Raw genomic sequence first — 19015 nt, 5'->3', positions numbered from 1 at the left:
CCCCCCTTTCACCCCCTCCCCCTCCCCCATAACCGGTGATCGAATGTCAGTTTCAGATTTGTCTTACAGGCCCACAAAAAGCATTTACAGACTCGGACTGTCGAATAGTTCTGTGCACACATAGTCTTGGGCTCAACTTGGTGGCACCCCCTGAAGGGGAGCATGCCTTGTTTAGTTAGTGCCTGTGGTGTCCCAGCCTCGTCGTGCCCTGAGGCTTGGGTATGACCGCGGGCTAGGGTTTCACCCCTCAGGTCGGGCACCCGTACTTTTCAAAAAAGGGGAGCCAGAGTTCCTCAATGTTGGATCTAGATTCATCTAGGACATGCGTTAGGAACTCCATGTCGTATATCGCCCGAACCTTGGTAACCCATTCCTTCTCCTCGTGCATATGTGTGTTCTTCCATTTTTGGGCCAGACAGCTCTTGGCCGCCACCAGCATAACCTGAAGCATGTGGCCCTGGGTGTCCTCCTGATCATCTCCTACCTCGATCCCAAAGAGGAGCAATCAGGGGCACCGGGGTCTACTGATTCCGTCCACCCCCCTAATCCAGGACAGGACCTCCCCCTAATATGACTGCACCCTAGGACAGGACCACCACATGTGCATGTAGTCACCTATTGCATTTCGGCATTTCCAACAGTGAGGGTCATAGCCCGGGATCATTCTAGATATCCTCTGTGGGGGGTAGTGCTACCTGTGTAGGACCTTTAGCGCTTGATGTCTATACTGGGGGGAGGTCGTTGAGCGGTGGGCCCGGATGCACATCTTGGTCCACCTCTTGTCATCTATTGCCACTCCCAGGTCTTTCTCCCATTGTGTCCGTGCCGGGGGTGTAACACTTGTTGGAGTATTATAGTAAATCTTACGTAATTTGGGTTACCGTAGAGCACAGTCACAAGTGTGGAGCTTAATAGAAAAAAGCTGGGCACTAACCTGAGCTCTTTGCCTTCTATCGAAGAATGGAAAGCTCACCTGTCTCCCTCTCACTGCGCCTGATGAAAGGCAGAATGAGAAGAAGTCAGGGAAACCCTCCTGGGGGAAAAAACCCTGGTGTGTGGAGGAGTCGAATTCCTTCACTAAAGGCTTCAGGTGTCCGGCGTCCTGGGCTCAGTGGGAGGCTCTCTGAATCTCCATCTGTCCCGAATAATGAATACAGAGTGGTTACTCGGGGGATTGGGAGCTAAAAGTCTCTTTAGAGTGTCAAGTACCTTTCTCTTCTGTTAGTCAGCTGTCTGCCGGACAATTGAAAGCGCTGAATTGGAATTACTAGATTCATAGCAAATATACAGGAAGAGAGTTAGTATTAGTAGGATACAAGAGTTGACATAGAGAGACTGGTCTTAGGATTCACGCCTACCGAGGATGAACTGCAAACGCATATGCTTCCGTTTTAGTGCGCTGTAAAATGGCAAATGTAGTCCTGGCGAGAGTGGGAGACTGTATGCAAAAAGAAACAGATTAGTGTTCGATAGGTGTGTGGCGAGGGAAGGAATGCTTGGAGAAAAAGAGGAAGAGGTACTGATCCGAGAGTAAGTGTTTCCTGACTTGATAGATTGGCGGAGCTCGTCTGGTGAGTGAGAGGGAGGCGAGCGTAGTCACTAAAGAGGAGGAAAGACAGGGCTGAAAAAGGTTTAAGATTGAAGTCTTTCTGATTAGAAACTAAACAAGTCTAACGGAATGGACTTACGAGCGTGGCTTCTGACGACAGTAGCAACGCGCTGAATCGAAGAGGCAGCCGGTATAAATTTGTTCTCCATAGTAGGGGGCGGAGCCTGCTGGTACACGCTGATTGGAACAACTAGCGTGCTGCTTTTCCTTGTGTTTGCCATTTTAGCGGTAGCAGAGGCAAGGCACGCAATGCGTCTCCATCGTTGCCATAGTGACCATGGCCGCCGTCGTGAGCCCAAATCGGCCGTAACGGGGGGGGATCCCTTGATATCGAGAACAAGAGGAGCTTATATAGATGGGATATTACCCCCCCTGGAACCTCGGGTGGAGATGATCATTTTCTCAAAGTCTGTTAGGTCCCTCCTGAGGGTGTCACCCCATGAGGGTTCTGAGAGAACTCCCTTGAGTTGGAGGTAGCGGAATGGCGACAGTTTACCCAACCCCAGGGCCTCCTCAAGATCTATAAGAGGCATGAAGGACGTTCCCACCCACAGGTGGCAAGCCCTGATGAGGCCCGCTTCGTACCACCTCTGGTAGGCGGCTAGTTTTGCCACTTTAGCCAGAAACGGCGGGGCCCAGATGCAGCTCAACGGGGAGGGCCAGGTTGTGAGCCATCTGTAGTATCTCCCTTCCTTCCAGATGGACAAGAGGACCCCCAGTACTGGGTGATCCAGTACCCGCCTGGGGATGCGTGCTCTTGGGACCCATAACCATTCATCGAGCGTGACTGGGGTGAGTAGCCTATTGTCCAGGGCCACCCACTGCTTTTCCGTCCTAGGGTTGAAGTGGTCAACAAGGATCCTTAACTGGGATGCCCTGTAGTATGTGTCAAGATCCAGGAACCCCACCTCTCCGTCCTCCTTCGACCTTGTTAGGACATCGTAGGAGATCCTGTGTTTCTTTCCCACCCAGAGAAACCTGAGTAAGGTACGCTTCATTGAGTGTAGGAAGGGTTTAGGCACCTGGGTGGGGAGCATCTGGAAGAGAAACAGGAATTTGGGGAGTACTATCATTTTAATCAGATTGAGTCGTGCCATCCATGACAACCCCGTGGCCGCCCACCTCTCTATATCTCTCTTGACGTCTGTCCACAGTGGGGTGAAGTTACTCGAAAAGAGGTCATCCTGGTTCGATGTGATTTGGATTCCCAGGTGTTGGAACCCACCTCTCTGCAACTGGAAGGGGAGATCCTCCACATATTTTATCTCAGTCTCTGGCAATTGACCCCCTATGAAAGCCACAGACTTGCCTAGGTTAACCTCGTACCCTGAGAGGTCCCCATAGCGCGCCAAGGCACGTAACACGTGGGGGATCGTTTGTGACGGTTTGGTGACATATAGGAGAGCGTAGTCGGCAAACAAGCTGATCTTACAATGGGAGTCGCCCATCCGAACTCCAGTGATAGCTTCATTATTACGCACCGAGATCGCCCAGGGTTCCATAACTAGGGCGTATATCAAGGGGGATAGTGGACAGCCCTGTCTTGTTCCTCTCCCCAGAGGGAAGGCCTCCGATTCCATCCCATTGGAAGCAACCCTAGCTATGGGAGTGGAATACAGTGCCGCCATCCATCCCAAACACCTCTGGCCCATCCCTATTACCGACAGAACCTCCCCCATGAACGCCCAGCTCACCCTATCGAAGGCCTTCTCTGCGTCCAGGGATAGCAGTAGATCCCCTTCATCCCGGGTTTCCCTTGAATGTAGCACAAGGAGGGTTTTGCGCATGCTATCTCAGGCTTGCCTGTTGAGTATGAAGCCTGCCTGGTCTGGGTGAACAAGGCGGGGGAGGCACTTCTACAGGCGGGTGGCCAGGATCCTGGCAAAGATCTTGGCATCGAAGTTCAGGAGGGAAATGGGTCTGTAGGAACCGCACTCCATCGGGTCTTTTCCTGGCTTAGGGATTACCGTGATGAGGGCCTGCAAGAAGGTGGGGGGGATCTTGTCTTTGTTTCGGATTTGATTGAACAGTTTGGCTAGGGGCTCCATCAATGTGGGCTGGAATTGTTTGTAGAAATCTGCCGTGTACCTGTCTCCCCCCGTGGCCTTCCCCATTTTGAATCTCTTGATGGCTGCCTCAACCTCCTCCACCGATATATCCCCCTCAAGATCCTGCAATTCAACCTCCGTTAAGCAGGGTAGGGGGTATTCCTCCAGGTATGCCTGGATCTCCTCCAGCGATTCCCCCCCCTGTTTCGCATAGAGGTCCCTGTAGAAATCTGCAAAGGAGCCTACTACCTCTACCTTTTTGTTAAGCATAATACCCTCCCTGTCCTTAATAGGCCTGACCCTCCTCTCCAATCTGCATCCCCTGGCTCTGCGCGCCAGGTGTGTCCCCACCCTGTCTCCCTTCTCATAGTACCTCTGTCGTGTGTATCTCAGTTTCTTGACCACCTCCCCTATGAGGACTGTGTGTAGGGCTTGTCGTTTCTCTCGCATTTCCGCCAGGAGAGACTCCCTGTCAGCTCCCTCCTGGTTGAGCCTACCCCACAGGATCTTGAGGTACGCTCGTATCTTAGCCTCAATGAGCCCTCTTTCACGTTTGCGCCTGGCACCCTCTGCTATGAGGAGGCCACGAAAGGTGGCCTTTGCCGCCTCCCATACTGTCACCATGTCTGTTTCCCCGTTATCATTTGTCTCAAAGTACGCCGCCATTTCACTTCTCAGGAAGTCCCTAAAGACTGGATCCCTAAGAAGTGCGTCATTGCAACGCCAGCGAGTTGATCTGGGGGACACGGGCAGCGACCAACTAGACACCATGAGCTTGTGGTCGGACCAAGTTATTGCCTCGACCTTTGGGGTTGTAGCCACCCCCCCTCCTTTGAAGTTAGGAGCAAGTCGATTCTGGCGTAGGTGTGGTGTGGGGGGGAGAAGAATGTGTATCCCCCCAGCTCCGGATGTGCCGCTCGCCAGACGTCCTCCCAATAATGTTCTCTTAGAAGGGTCTCCAACGCCAGGTTGTCTTTAGCTATCCCCTTCGGCTCAACCCCTCTCGCCGTCCACCAATCTAGTTTGGGATCCATTATAAGATTACAATCGCCCCCCCCAGTATCATGGCCCCTTCTGCCCATTCGTCCATTACCCCCATGATTTGGGTCATAAACCTTATCTGGCCTGAGTTGGGTGCATAGAGGGTGGCCAGAGTGATGCGCTCTCCTTCATGGGTGCCCTTGATCGGCAAGAACCTCCCCCCAAAGCCCCTCTTGGTTTCACTGTATGAGAGGTGGAATGTTTTACTCAAGAGGATCCCCACCCCCTCCTTCTTTGAGCTTCTGTGGGAGGCCCAGAAGTTGGACCCGATTTCCCTCCCCCTGATGGGTAATTCCTTGCTCTGTTTGTAGTGGGTTTCTTGGAGGAAAAGCACTATTAGTTGTTGTTTACGGAACATGTTACTGGTCAGAGACCTTTTGTTTTGGGAGTTTAGGCCCTTGACATTGAGTGTGCCTATCTTGCCTTCAACCATTATCATCTAGAGAGTCCTTCTCTTTCTGCCCCTTGGTGTAGTGCTGGTGTGCGGCCTGCTGCGGAGTAGAAGACTCCAGTTCGATCTGGCTATTCCCCTCTCCCCCCGTGGACCCTTCTTGGTGACTCCATTTTGACATTTGCGTTGGTCATTCCCCTCCCTCCCCCCCCGTCCTTTTCATTGGTCTTTCCCCTCCCTCCCCCCTGAACCAAACCTCCCCCCTCCCCCATGCCCTCCCCCCCGTTCCCCTGCATTGTAAGGCGTTCGTCCACGCCCCCCAACAAGTGTCGGGGTCGGTCAACGAACCACCAAGGACTCTAACCCCAGCCCCGGGTATTTCGTATGTTAGGGAATCCCATTTCTTGCATTCAATGTGGGTCGACCCCACCCAAACCTTGGTGCAAGTGTCCGAGGTGGAATTTTGGAACTATGAACCCCCGCATCAACCTGTAACTTCAAACTCAGACTCCGTGTGCGGGTCAACACAACAAAATAGTTAACGTTTAACAGGCTTGCGCCAGCCCTCGAACATGGCTGCCCAATCGCTGCGCCAATGTGGCGCCCAGCCGTGGCACCTCCGGGCCCCGGCCCCAGGTTCCATCACTGTCGCAACCTGGTATTGATGAGCGTCGAAGGATTTCCTCACCCTCAGGAAGGGTGATGCTGTTATGGTTTCGGGTGGCCCTCAGAGGTCGTTGATGGGTGTCTTGTTTTTCGAAACTTGCGGGCCCCCTTGACCTTAGATTTGCCACTGAGCTTCTCCGATCTGTCGGGGCCCCTTGGGGGGTCCCAGGCTCCTTCTTCTCGGCCACCGGAGTGGCCCACCTGGTCGCCCACCAGATCATGCGTGACCCGTTGGATGTCCTCTTCAGACACCAGATGGTGTCTCTCACCCAACCATTCAAATGCCAGGTAGAAGGGGTGGCCCCAACGGTATCTGACCCCCTTACCCTGAAGCCATCTGGTGAGGTTGCCGCACTTCTTTCTCATTAACAGGGTGAGGGCTGATAGGTCCTGAAAGATGGACACCCTGGACTCTCCGTATTGAATATTGCCAAGGTTCCTTGCTTTCTCCAGAATTTTAGCTTTGTCCCTGTAATAATGTAGCCGGGCGAGCACTGAACGTGGGCCTCTGCCCCCTCCACCCGTCCGGTGGACCCTATCGAATTTGATCTCACCCTCGGCATCCGCCCCCATGACAATCCTTACGATGTCGTGTACTTTGCCCTCAAGGCCTTGTGTGCTTTTGCCCTCGGCCTCCACTAGTCCAAAAATGCACAGGTTATTCCTCCTCTCCCTATTTTCCATATCGTCAACCTTGAGCCGGAGTTCTTCTTCACGTCATTGCATTTCTTGCAATCTGGCATCTATTTGGGTCTCGAGGAGTGCTCTGGAAAGCTGGTTGTTTTCGACTCCCTCCATTCGATCCTCTAAGGTGGTGACTTTGGTCGTAAGGTCGGCCAGCTTGGCACCCATGTCAGTCCTTATCCCGCAGATCTCAGCCAGAATCATCTGGATATTATTCTGGATTGCGCCCAGGTCTGGAGGCGGGGTGGAGGGACCCCCGGTCGCCATGGTGACCTCGTTGGCCACAAATTGGTATTTCGACAGGTTTTCTTTCCAGCTCATGGGATACTTGTGTTGGTTACCTGTTGTTGGTGGTTACCGCTTAGCCTGCGGCAGTGTCGGGGCCCGCCGGGGCGTGGGGTAAAAGGGGATGTGCTCTTCGTGGTTGTCGGTGCCTCAATGTGGGTCAGGTTTGCCTGGATCGGGTGGTTGCCCCTGCGGTGGTGGGCTCTGGGTTTCTCTGCGAGAGGGCTCTAAGATTGCAGTGGTGGCAGCAGCGTAACACAGCTCTCTCTGAGACAGGGCGCACCCTATGTGGCTATCTGAGAGCCAAGCGTGGGTAATGTCCCCTCTGGTACACCTTATAGCAAAGCCTCCCTCCGAGTGGCCCTCCCTCAGGGGCTCAAGTCCTGCGGGGCGGGTACAGGGGTGTCAGCCAGGGTGGCTCCTCACCTGTAGTGTGTGGTTTCCTGTGACCCTCAGTCCGTGGAGTCAGGGCGCGTTCCCGCGACGGCCCGGGGTGGAGGAGGGGCCGAGGCCTCCCTGGGTGACAGGGCTCTCAACCCTGGGGGTCCGGGCCAGTTGCTTCTGCAAGTTTGTTATGTGGGGAGGGGGTCCACTCACAGTGTCTCAGATGCCCCCAGGTGCCCCCCTCCAGCATCAGGGGTGTGTATTGGGGAGGGGCGCTCTCCTGCGTCGGCCCCCCAGCTCTCCAATCCCACTGGCCACAGGGGCCGAGGGCTCGCTGTGCGTTGGTGGCCTCCTGGCGGGCTGCCTGCGGGTCTGCGTGGTGTGGGAAGGAGTTGGGCTCTCGTCTCGCAGGGCCCCGCGGCAGCTCCCTCGAGTGGCCCCGTTTGGGGACCCGGGCTCCCCTCTTGTTGATCGCCGCAGTTGGGGGAGGGGTGGGTCGGGGGGCGCGCTCCCGCATCCGCTCCCCGGCGTTTCTTCCAGCTCTGGGTCAGACTCCGGTCGTGCGGCTGCTGAAATCGTGAGGTGAGCGGGGGGCCGGGCTCCCGCCGCACAGGGCCGTGCAGGTGCGGCCACGCCGGGCCCACGCAGGGGATCGGGGCGGGGAGCTCCAGAGTCCCGCAAGTGGAACGCCTCAGGTTCACCTTTGTGTGGCACGGCCTCCTCCTCTCCCATAGCTGGCTCCCTCTTCAGTGTGCCGGGAGGTGCTCCGATGCCCGCGTGGAGCGCAGCCGTGGCAGCTTCCCCGGTTGTGTCGTGCAGGGCTGTGGGGGAGGGGCCGCGTTAACTTTCGGGCTGGGGGAACTCTGCCCAGGAGTGTCGGTTCGGCGTCAGAGTTGGCTCCATTGGGGGGGCCACAGGTTCCCAAAGCATATGCTGGGGGTCGTATGGCTGATGGGACCCATATTTCGTATGAAATCTGCTGGTTACCAGGGGCTGGGTATGGAGCACAAAGCTCAGGCGGTCATCTTGCCTGCACCCCCGGGTGGCCTCCCTACATAAACTTTTTTACCTGCAGCCTCGGTCCATGATCTACTCTGCAGCCATGACCCCCTGACAGGTCCCTGGCTCCCTCACAACATGAAAAGGCAACCAGTGATAGCATTCTGGTTCCTGCATATGCTCTCAGACACCAGCCCACCCCCTGGAGTAGACCTCAGCTGCTCTGAATGTGCGCAGAGGCACAGGAGCGCGCCCCCCCCCCCCGCACATTCATAGCTGCAGTACCCCAGCCTGTATCCCCAATGGGTTGTGCAAGGCTATGGAAGCAAAAGGCCCCTGGCAGCCCATGGCCCATTGAACATGCGTGCTGGGGTACAAACTGTCAAAGATGTATCACATTTTCCCTTGACCGTTAAACAAGCCCAGGATCACTCTCTCAGCTGTTTGTTGCAGCTGAGGGATCGCTTAGTGTTTTCAATGGGCTGGCTTGATGGTTCGTCCAAAATGGGTGGGTCGACGTCCATCACCCTTTATAGACGAGCCACCCCTTGTGATCATGGCCATCATATCTTCTTGGCTTGAATGCTGCAATGTTTTCTATCTGGGAGTCCAGCCTACCTGATTAAGCACCTAACGACAGTGCAGAATGGCATGCATTTCCACAGACTTTTGACAGACCCACACAGGAATGAACATACTCCACAGTGCACTCCAGTGCTTGGCTCCCATTGGAGCATCAGATTGGAGCCTGGTTGGGAGTACAGTCTGCTCCAAAGTCCTCGACCATAGAGGTGAAGAAAAAGATTTCCAAAGAAGAGGCAAGCTCATCCCTTTAACCATCACAAGGGAACATTTAGGGTGGCCAGCTGTTGGACAAGGCCTGTTGGAATCGGAACACTCGTACTCATGGTCCTGCTCATTGGAGGTAGCAGTCATTGCAGTGCTCTTTGGAACCGTCCTGGTTTGCGAAGGGGAGCCACAGGACTATCTTTATCCCTGGAGACCCTGGACAGGGTACCCCGCAACTAAAGTACCAAGGAAGTGACCCATGGTTCTCCCTGCATTTCAGAACTGCTTGAAGACCGGTTTGGGCACTTTCAATGCCATCCAAGCTGCAGCAAATGAACTGCTGGAGTCATCTTCAACTTCAACGCACAAGTGCCTCATGCATCTCCATGCTCCGCTTGACGTTGATGCCAAAGCTCCTTAGTTTCTAAAGCGAGACCCGTTGAGAACTCCTGCATTCCCAACTCGACACCGCCAACCTTGTTCCTAGCCTCTTTGAGCCCCAAACTCATTGGAGTATAATGATGCTGTGTTGAGCGTAAGGTGAGCCTGCTTACCCATCGTCGTTCCTGAAGTCTGTAGGTCCATTTGCATACCATCCATATAATGGTTTGAAGCTACCATTAAAGCATTTGGAAACCTCTGACAATTAGAATGTTGTCTATTGTATTTCATGCCCATGTAGCTCATATTCATTTGGACAAACAGTACGTAAGGTTAAATTTAGATGGAACCAACATCGTTCGAATGTGTGGATTGGCAACACAAAATCTGCAGTGGCTCCACATTTTCTGTTTAAACAACACACACTGTCACAATTGAGATTTCAAATCTTAGAGGTTTTGAAACCTGATTCTCGTTGAGGAGATTTTTTGAAACAATTGACCCAGAGGGAAATGTTTTAATTCATAAATTGGATTCTCTTGCCCGTAAGGGGATGAACGAGGATTTTGTTTTTTCTGTCTTTTTGTAACAAGTTTGTACAAGTTGGCTTTGTAACTTGATATTGGGATTACATATTCTTTCTTTTTTTAGAAGCATCTCTTGATGTTTTTAATTATAGTTACAACCTATTCATTTTTAGTAATGGTTCACAGGTTAACTTGGCACACTTAGATTGTGGTCACGTGACTGTGATTGTCGTAATTATTTTCAGGTTGGTATGTTTTGGGTATTTGAAATATTGTTTTTATTTTTATGTTGATTTACACTTTGAATTGTCCTTATTTGTATCACCTTCCTTCTTTAGCGAGTATGATTAATATACAGTAATTACATTTATTTATATTTTATTTATTTGTTATTGATTTTGGGAATTATGTTGGTTTTTATTTCATGATTAGTTGATTTTTCGATTATAGTCTGTTTTTTGTTTACGGAGTGAATCTTTCTTTGGTGGCTGTTTTGATTATCGTCTGTTTTCTTTATTTAAGGAGTGAGTCTTTCTTTGTGGCTGTTTAGATTATAGTCTGTTTTCTTTGTTTATGGACTGAGTCTTTCTTTGGTGACTGTTTTTATTAAAGTATGTTTTCTTTGTTGATGGAATGAGTGTTTCTTCAGTGGCTATTGACTGTTTGGGTATTTACGCCAGTGTAGGATTAGGGCCTGTTTGGATGGTCACTCTGGTGTTTGTGCCTGATGTGCACATCATCGTTTGGAGAGGGAAGGGGAACTAGATTAAGGGGGTGTTTGTATATGGGTTATTTGGATGTGTGATGGATAATGTTGCATGTGTTTGACTTATGGTTGAGTTTAGATGTTTATAATGAGAATGTGGTTTGTGTTTTGTTATTTCAGAGAAAGTGTACTGAATCTCCCTTTTGGTGAGGGACTTCTACAAAATTGGTGTTGAGTAACTGGACTTATGTGTTTTGTTGTGGGAACGGGTGAGATTCCGGTTAAGTATTAGGATTCAGGTTGTTTGCACTATTCTTTTTGGTGTAATGGCTTTACTTTTCAACCTTTCCCTCTGTTTTTTTTAAAACAGCCACAATCCTCCCTCTCATAGAAAATCAAGGAGCTGACCCGAACCTACCGTCTAACTTTCACCCTGTGTCTCTCCTTCCGCACTACTCTAAAGTGCTCACAAGGGTTGTGTTCAGCAGTCTTACCAATTTAATAGACGTCCAAAACCTTCGAGACCGCCTACAGGCAGGTTTCTGCTCCTGTCACTCCACAGAAACTGCTCTCATGAATGTCTCCAACTTCATCACCTTGGCTAAGCATGCCAGCCTATCCTCTATCCTAATTCTACTTGACCTATCTGCTACCTTTGACACTGTTGATCACTTTGATCTCCATAATACGCTCTTTCTTCTTAGGATGCATGATCAATCCCTTACTTGGATTTAATCACAGCTTGCAACCCGCCAATTCTCTGTCTCCTGAAACAACAACACCGCTCAACTCACTCCTCTAACTGTTGGTGTTCCACAAGGCTCTGTCTTGGGTCTGCTCCTCTTTACACTCTACACCTCTGCTCTTGGGTCACTAATCTCATCCTTTGGGTTCTCGTACCAACTCTTCATGGACAACACCCAAATCTTCTTCTCTTTTCCTGAACTCTTCTCTGATCTCTCTATCAAACTTTACAACTGCCTCTCTGCCATTAACTATTGGATGGCTTTGCAAACTCTTATGTTAAACTCTACCAAAACAGAGGTGCTCTTTTTGACTACCAAAAGCTTTCTCTCATCTTTTCCTCTGCCTATCCAGTTTCCAACTGAAACTGTCCCCTACTCTTTTTCCGCTAGAAACCTCTGCGTCATCTAGGACCCTTCTCACACCTTCTCTGCTTTCATCGCCAAAACTGGAACAGCAACTCACCTCAATCTCCCAAATATTAGGAAAATCGGGCACTTTATTCCTTTCAACACCACCAAGCATCTCTTAACCACTCTTGTCTTCTGTGATGAATCTTAGGATGTCGTCCCTTCTTCCTTAGGGGGAGATCTTTCCCATGGGGGCAGGGTGGTACGTCCACAGTACAATAATCTCCCTGGGGGTAAAGCACCAAGGGTTGGATTACATGGGGAGGGAAGCCCCCTATGGAATTAGGGACAATTATTCTCAGGGAAAGTGGTATGGCATGTGGTAGGGAGTACTAATATACTCTGTTGCAAGGTTTACCATCTTGATACACTTGACAAACCTGAAATATCCAAAAATCCAAAGTATCTTGCTTCAGTTAGTAAGCATTCTGGTTTATCTCGAGATGTCAATTGCCAGAATGGAGGCAGCTGCTAGAGGCAGGAGCTCAAAAGGAACTCAGCTTTCGAAGAGCTGAGAGATGACCCTGAGGGAGACGAGCCTCCTGAGAATGAGCCTCGAGAGACCGGTTCTCTGAGAAGGCATGGTGGGTTGTGTGATGAATCCGGTGAAAGAAAACACTAAACTCAACATGCAAGCTAGTTGTTGTGATGAGGTTACAAGTGTGTGGCGTCTTTACAAATGGTGTCTGCATTGGATGAAGAGAGAGAATCACCACGGAAGAAGAAGGAAGCAGAACTGAGGGAGAAGGCAGTGGCAGCAGCAGCAGCACAGGGACTGACTGTGCTAGAGAAAGCAGGCCCTTTCAGCCTGCTGCTCGCAAGCACTACCTAGCAGCGAGGCACGACACGGCAGGCACCGGGAGAGAGCTGCTGGGCAACCAGCAGCTGATGTAAAGCTACCGAGAGCATGGTCACGTCCAGAAGCAGCAGACTTACCAGCCGGCGAGCCTGAAGCCGGCAGGAGAGCTGGAGCAAGAGACGCTGTCCCAGAGTGAAAGCTTCACTGCAGCAACTTGCCACAGGTCAAGAATGCTACCAAACGCCTGTGAGTCTTGTGAGAAACCAAAGGGTGTCTCACTTGCTAGTCCCCGGGGATCTCCCTCTCAGGTGGCAAGGGCACGGCCATCGCCTTTGGATTCAGACCCTGGTGGTGGACCAGTGCAGGAGGATCACCTGGGTGAGGGATCTTCAGGGTGTGGGGGTGAGACAGCCGATGGTGAGATGCGGTATCCCCCCTTTCCCGTGCCCATACCCCATCCTATTATATAGGATTCTCCAATGTTCCAACTCCCCCCCTTTCTACACAAACACTGGGCAGAGGAAGAGGAGGACTGAGAGTAAAGAGGCTAACACTTGCATATCACATGTCCCGTTAATATGGTCAGGCAAAGTCAGGCACTTGACCTTAATCACATACATCTGATACACATTAGCTACCCCCACACAGATAAAAGACAGAACATAGAGACACACTCTGAGCAAGGTGGGACACGAGAAGGAGCAAATCTTCCAGGGTGAAGGCAAACCCATTGGAGCAGGACGACCGATAGAGGAACAAGAGCGAAGGATAGGGAAACCCTGAAGATCCCTGCAGGAGGTCGTTGCCTCCGGGAAACCGTGAAGGATACACAAAGAAAGCCAAATCCCAGACAAGAAGAAGCCTGCATTGTGTTTCAAGGACGCCAGCAACCTTCCTGGGTGAACCGCATAGTTGGGGAAGCGAGGCCAAGCCTGTGGTATCAACCTTGATTTGTGAATCAAAGCTGCAAAGACGAGAAAGCAACGCAGACAACCAGTGAGTTAGAGAAAGACATGAATGGCCAGTTTGTGTCACGGAAAGATTGAAGCCGCACCAGTGTATCTCACGATTGAAGGTTGCGCGTGTGCTGATGAGATGCGAAAGAAAGCAAATGAGTAGTGAACTTTAAAAGTTACCAATAACTGTGAGGCCAGTGTTACAGAGTAGCATAGTGGTCCAGTGAAAGGAAATAGCCCACTCGAAAGTCTCCACGAAATCTTTGTTGCCTTGTTATAAAGCGTCAAAGTGAACAAACTGAAATGCACAATCGTCAAGATTAATCCTGTCGAAAGGGGAAGTTAAAAGGTGATTGCTTTAAGATAAAGATTTCATTGAACTTTTCTGAGTTTGTTATGGAACTATCGAGACCAAGAGACACTGTGGCAAATAACATAAGGGAGAGCTGAATTGAAAGTCAAAGTGGTCCTGCAGCAGTCTATGGAAAAGGCCTCGCACATTCGAAAGTCTTTGACATCAGTCAAAGGTCTGAGCCCGACTGAGGGAGACCGGGAACAGGAAATAAGTTAGGTGAAGGGAACCCCTAATGAATTTGAATGAAGCTTGGGGAAGGGAACCCCTGCAAGTGCTGTGATTGTGAGGTCTGAGCCCGGCTGAGTGAGATCTACGTTGAATCGGGTACTTTATGTTGAGAGGTCCGAGTCCAACTGAGGGAGGCCTATGTGAACTGTTGATGTCTTGAGAGGTCTGAGCCCAACAGAGTGAGACCTACGTGAACTTTTGTTGAACTGTGAAAGAACGTTTGATGAATTGGAAATAAGTGACTTTAACGTGGAAGGCCAACCGGGCCTCGACCCACATTTTGAATTGCCTTTTTTTTAATAACCTGAGTGTGTCATCCTGTCTACGGGGGCCTCTTTACACTATGCTGTCCAATGTGGGGAGGAGAGCTGATTCAGTCAAGTAGATCCTTTATGTTATAACAGTGACTCTCCTTTGCATACACATTCCCCTTTACACAATTTTTGTATAAGAGATAGGGCAGGCATTTGGTTTTGTTAGTATAGGCCATTTTGATTTGACCTAAACTGACTACCCAACCCCCTCTTTTTTTTAACCTTTAAAACCCATTATAATTAAACTAAACCCTTTACCTTTAAATAAAAGCATTCAATGCTTTCTTTTCGATGCAATGTTTTCGATGGTAAGGCATTCAATGGTATTGCATTCGATTCAATGATCAGATACCAATTTAAATAAATAAAAGAAATACAGCTTTTAAGTTTTTCAATATTAGCTTTTACACACTCTGTTTCTGTAAGTGTACTATGTTGGAATATATTTGTTTATTATAATTGTGGCATATGTATTTGGACATTTGGTATGTATGTTTGTATATATTGCATATAAATTCTCTTGAAAAAGGACCAATGGTCCGAAAATGCGCCAAGCGATATCCCAGATTTCTTCATTTCAAGTGTGCTTCTGTAAACTTCAATGTTTAAAGCATTGTATATTATTCTAAATGTTTTCTGAATGACTATGTTACATAATGATTAAACTAATTCTGTTATGAAACGTTAGTGGTTTGGTTTGTTAACCACATATAGGAGAGCAGACCCTCAGTGAGGTGATTCCCCCACTGCATTCAGGATTGTTACATTTGTGGCAAGCATGGGTTCATAGCTGCCTAGGTTTCCAGCACCCAGACATTTTGGAAATGTAGGAGTTGGTATAAATATATTCTCATTCAATGATGTGCACCACCTGATGAAGTCCTGTTTGTTTGAGGTTTCGATGGAAATTCTTTTATTTTGATACCAGAGTGCTTTTGTTGTTTGGTCTGCTTCTGTACCAGCTCACATCCCTCCTGAAGATTATAGCCTGCACTACCCTAAGAGGTGAAGCAGGAATACCTGTTGTGCTGTACCTGTTTCCCCTTTAAGATTGTCATTGCTGCTTCTTTTGTAGTAGTGTGGGGCTCAGTAGGAGTTGTATCCCTTACTTATCCCTGTACTCATGCAGATCAGTCGTCATTTTGTCACACTTGTCCTCAATCACTTGCTTTGCAGTGTGTTGAAAAAGCAGCATCGATGACAACCAATGCCCTGTCACTGGTGAGCCCAAGTCAGTGCCATGCCGTAGAGAGGTGAGTGTCCTAGATAGAGGTGGGCAAAGCACAGTGCTCAAAGGAGGAGCTGAGCCAGTAGGCCTTAAGAGCCTAAAAGTACAAGAACCATCGAAAAGCATTTTAGAAGATGATATGAGATAAAACAGTGTTGTTTTTATCATACACTCTAACAAAGTCCACCCACCATGTGCTAGTTACAGAGGCCTGAATCCTGCGGCTTTCCAGATGTTTTGGACTATGTCTCCCATGATCCCTCACAGTTGACTATGCTGGTCCAAGGCTGATGGGAGTTGTAGTCCAAAACATGTGGAGAGCCAAGCGTCGTAGGCACCTGCAGAATTTTGCAGAACACCGTGCTTCAAAGGGAATGTAAGATTAAGCTGCTTACGTGCACATGCTGTAACTATTTATTATATTTTCAGTGTAATTTTTGCTAGTATCAAGTATACTTTATTTTCGACAATTATCATAAAAGCAAAAACTGACAAGTACATTTTTAAAAAACAAGCTCAACATTAGTCCTATCAAGGCAGGCGTTGTTTTTTAACTTCCAAACAGTTTAATGCATCCCTGAGACAGCAAGGCTATATCCCTCTGGCTTTACATGCTCGGACAGTAAATGTCTCTCCACTTTGTAGTTCCAGCCCACATTCCTCTGCATCGTGTAGATTTATCAGTACAAAGTTATTAGTCCCAAGGCATATGCCAACTTCACTGCACCGATGAGCCCCCCTAGGCTGAAAGAGGTCCATGGTTACTGATTGTCTTTGAGAGCTGTTTAACTTCTGCTGGTAAAAAAAATATATATGGATTGCCTATTGAATGAATGTCCCCCACACTAAGCCCTCATGCTGCCTTCTATCAGAGTTTCCGCTGAGATGGAAGGCGCAGACAGAAGCTGTGGCTGGGCCAGTGGCCAAGCTGCACTTTTTGTCTCATGTCATCTCAAATGAAATGGAGCGTCACCTTTAAATCTGACTGCCAGCAAATTTAAACAACTAGGGTTGCACAATAACTCAGGTGGTAAGTGGGCAATGCAAAGGCATAATGAAGTATGACACAGACAACAGATTCAAAGTTCAAAACAAAATGAGTTATTAAAGTAAATGTCAGGATGATAGTAGGCCTAACTTGCCCTATGCTAAGGTGGGATTTCGCTACCTGAATGAGACTAAGTAAAGTCTGAGTCAAAAAGTCTATCTGTGTCCAAAACCTATCCTTGCCCTCACAACTAAAGCTAAACAACGTGTAGGGATGCCAATAACAAAAGAAATGGTGATTAATACAAAGTTCGAAGCTGCTTCCTTTTCAGCTCCCCTTCCCCAAAATTCAAAAATAAAAGTCTCAGGATTACCTTTCTCAAGTTCAAAGCAAATCCACAAATGCTTGGGGTTCCCTTGCCACAAGTTCAAGGCAATATAGTTCCACACACTCCTCTGGGGTTCCCTTCCCCATGATCCTAGCAACACAGTTCAAAAGAAGAGGGTCTTGAGGCTCTGTCCTCAAGACAGCATTTGCAGGTCATCAAGTCTCAGGGTTCCCTTCCCCAAGACTTCAACGCAGTAATTGATATTTGTTTCAGTCTTTCAAAGTTCAACACAACTCCAGGTCAACTTGACCCTGCTTCTGGTTTACCTCTCCAGCTCACTTACAGTGATCCGTCTTGGTATATTTCACAATGTCTTTATTTTTCACCATTCACTGCTCTCAGGTCTAGGCGCAGTTGTTAGATCACAAGGTCTACCCATCACAGGTCGTGCAACTAGGAACCCTAGGCTCTTCAGCCCACACAGGTCCTTCTGTATTTGCCCCTGTGTCCGAATTCACCTTTACTTTGCTCTCTTTGTCAGCTTCGTGGCACACTCTCATTGCTTCTCCTGGTTCGCCTCTTGGCTTTGCCATTATGTGCAGGGTGCAAGTCGAGGGTACACACGGGTGGACTCAGTCCCACCAGCTACAATGACAAATTTTGAATGTCCTCTTTGAATGTATTAATTAAAGCCGAACTCGGGGACCGAACCGCAGTCTCAGGTTTGCAGGCTGGACACTTCACTGCACTATATAACCTGATGGAAAATAACAAACAACTAAAGGTGAAATGTCACATTTCGGCACTGCAAGTTCCAGGGAAAACATTTGTATTGGTTCTTGGAGTTTAAAACATGCACACCTCTTAACGTTTTCAAAAACACAATTAAAAGAAAATATCCTCTCTTGGTTTTGTGTGTGTGTTGATTTTATGAAAGGCAAATGTCATTCGTCCTGTGCAATGTGGGTGGTTATGCACATTTCACCTTAATGTGCTAATCTCTGGCAACATCACATCCCATTGCGTTTGTTGATGAGTCCCCCCACTTTTATTTTTAGAACATGACCCCTGATTATGTGTCACACACCTCAGTCTTTGGCCTTGCTGCACTGTATCCATTCATAAAGTTTCCCTTGGAGGGGGTCTTATGTATTCCTGACCTTTCTGTCGTACACTTTCACACTTGCGCTCTTTTTCATAGGTTGCTTTAAACAGGGCACTTTCCCTTTTAGTTTTCATCCACTATTAGCTGTGCCCATAAAGTTTCATTCAATTCAACATTCAAAGATGTCAGTTTCACTTTGTTTCAATGTTTCATTCAGTTCGGTATTCAATATGCATGATTCAACTCTTCTTCGAGTTTTCATTCAGTTCGGAGTTCAATATGCATAGTTTACCTTAACTGCAAGTTTTCATTCAGTTCTGAATTCAATATGCGTAATTTAACTTAACTGCAAGTTTTAATTCAGTTTGGGAGTCAATATATGCTATACTGCACCTTTGTGTTCATGTGTAGACCCTAGCAGCACCCTTGGCTTTGAGTGACATCTCTTCCCTCACACCAGTCCTCGGCATTCCTCTTCCGGCAGCTACGTGGCTTCTAATCTGCTTCCCTGGTGAGCGGGCCAGTCTCTGCAAGCCCCGCTTGACTTTCAAAGCACTCTGCAGGCATCTTCTTCGTCCCAGTACCAGAGTGGTGAAATTAAGTTTTAGTGTTGATTACTCTTAGTCGCATCTTCCTTGTCTCAGTACTGTCAGAAGTCAAATGAAGGGAGCTGTTTTGCAATAACCTATAAAGGTCGGGGAAGGGTTACGTTGGTTATCAATCGGGAAAGTGGATGCCATGTCTCGCCTGTGGTCACCCCACTGCCGATCCTCAAGGACCCTCCACCCATGTGATCCTCCCTCACTTCTCCATCCCCACGGTCAGGATCCAAAAGCGATGGCCTTTCTCTGGCCACCTGAGAAGAGGATCCAGGGGGAGTAAGAATGAGAATGCTTTTCGGTTTCTCACATCATATGCAAAGCAAAACAAGAGAGCCTGCCACATGAGATCAATCAAAACGTGTTCAAAACATGGAATCAATCCATCTTATCTCATGGAGCAGAAACAACCAGATCATATGTAATACATGCAAATGCTGCACAACAAGAT

At 48.8% G+C, this 19015-nt stretch overlaps 1 protein-coding gene across 2 annotated transcripts in view; it reads left to right on the top strand.

Annotated features, from left to right (window-relative positions):
• Nucleotides 1-19015, top strand: part of LOC138580787 (phosphatidylserine decarboxylase proenzyme, mitochondrial-like) — a 242600-nt gene that overhangs the window by 6932 nt on the left and 216653 nt on the right. The window contains exon 2 of one of the 2 annotated variants that reach the window (XM_069651614.1): nucleotides 15493-15569. The exons of the other annotated variant lie outside the window; for it this stretch is intronic. Coding sequence (XP_069507715.1) covers nucleotides 15514-15569 — 56 coding nt within the window. The 5' untranslated portion in view covers nucleotides 15493-15513. The remainder of the gene's footprint in view (nucleotides 1-15492; nucleotides 15570-19015) is intronic. 2 annotated transcript variants of the gene reach the window in all.

Source organism: Ambystoma mexicanum, chromosome 3p (genome assembly GCF_040938575.1).
Source record: "Ambystoma mexicanum isolate Mex_15411 chromosome 3p, UKY_AmexF1_1, whole genome shotgun sequence".
NCBI lineage: Eukaryota > Metazoa > Chordata > Amphibia > Caudata > Ambystomatidae > Ambystoma > Ambystoma mexicanum.
The sequence above is the reverse complement of the archived record's forward strand: the minus strand, read 5'-3'. Positions and strand labels throughout refer to the sequence as shown.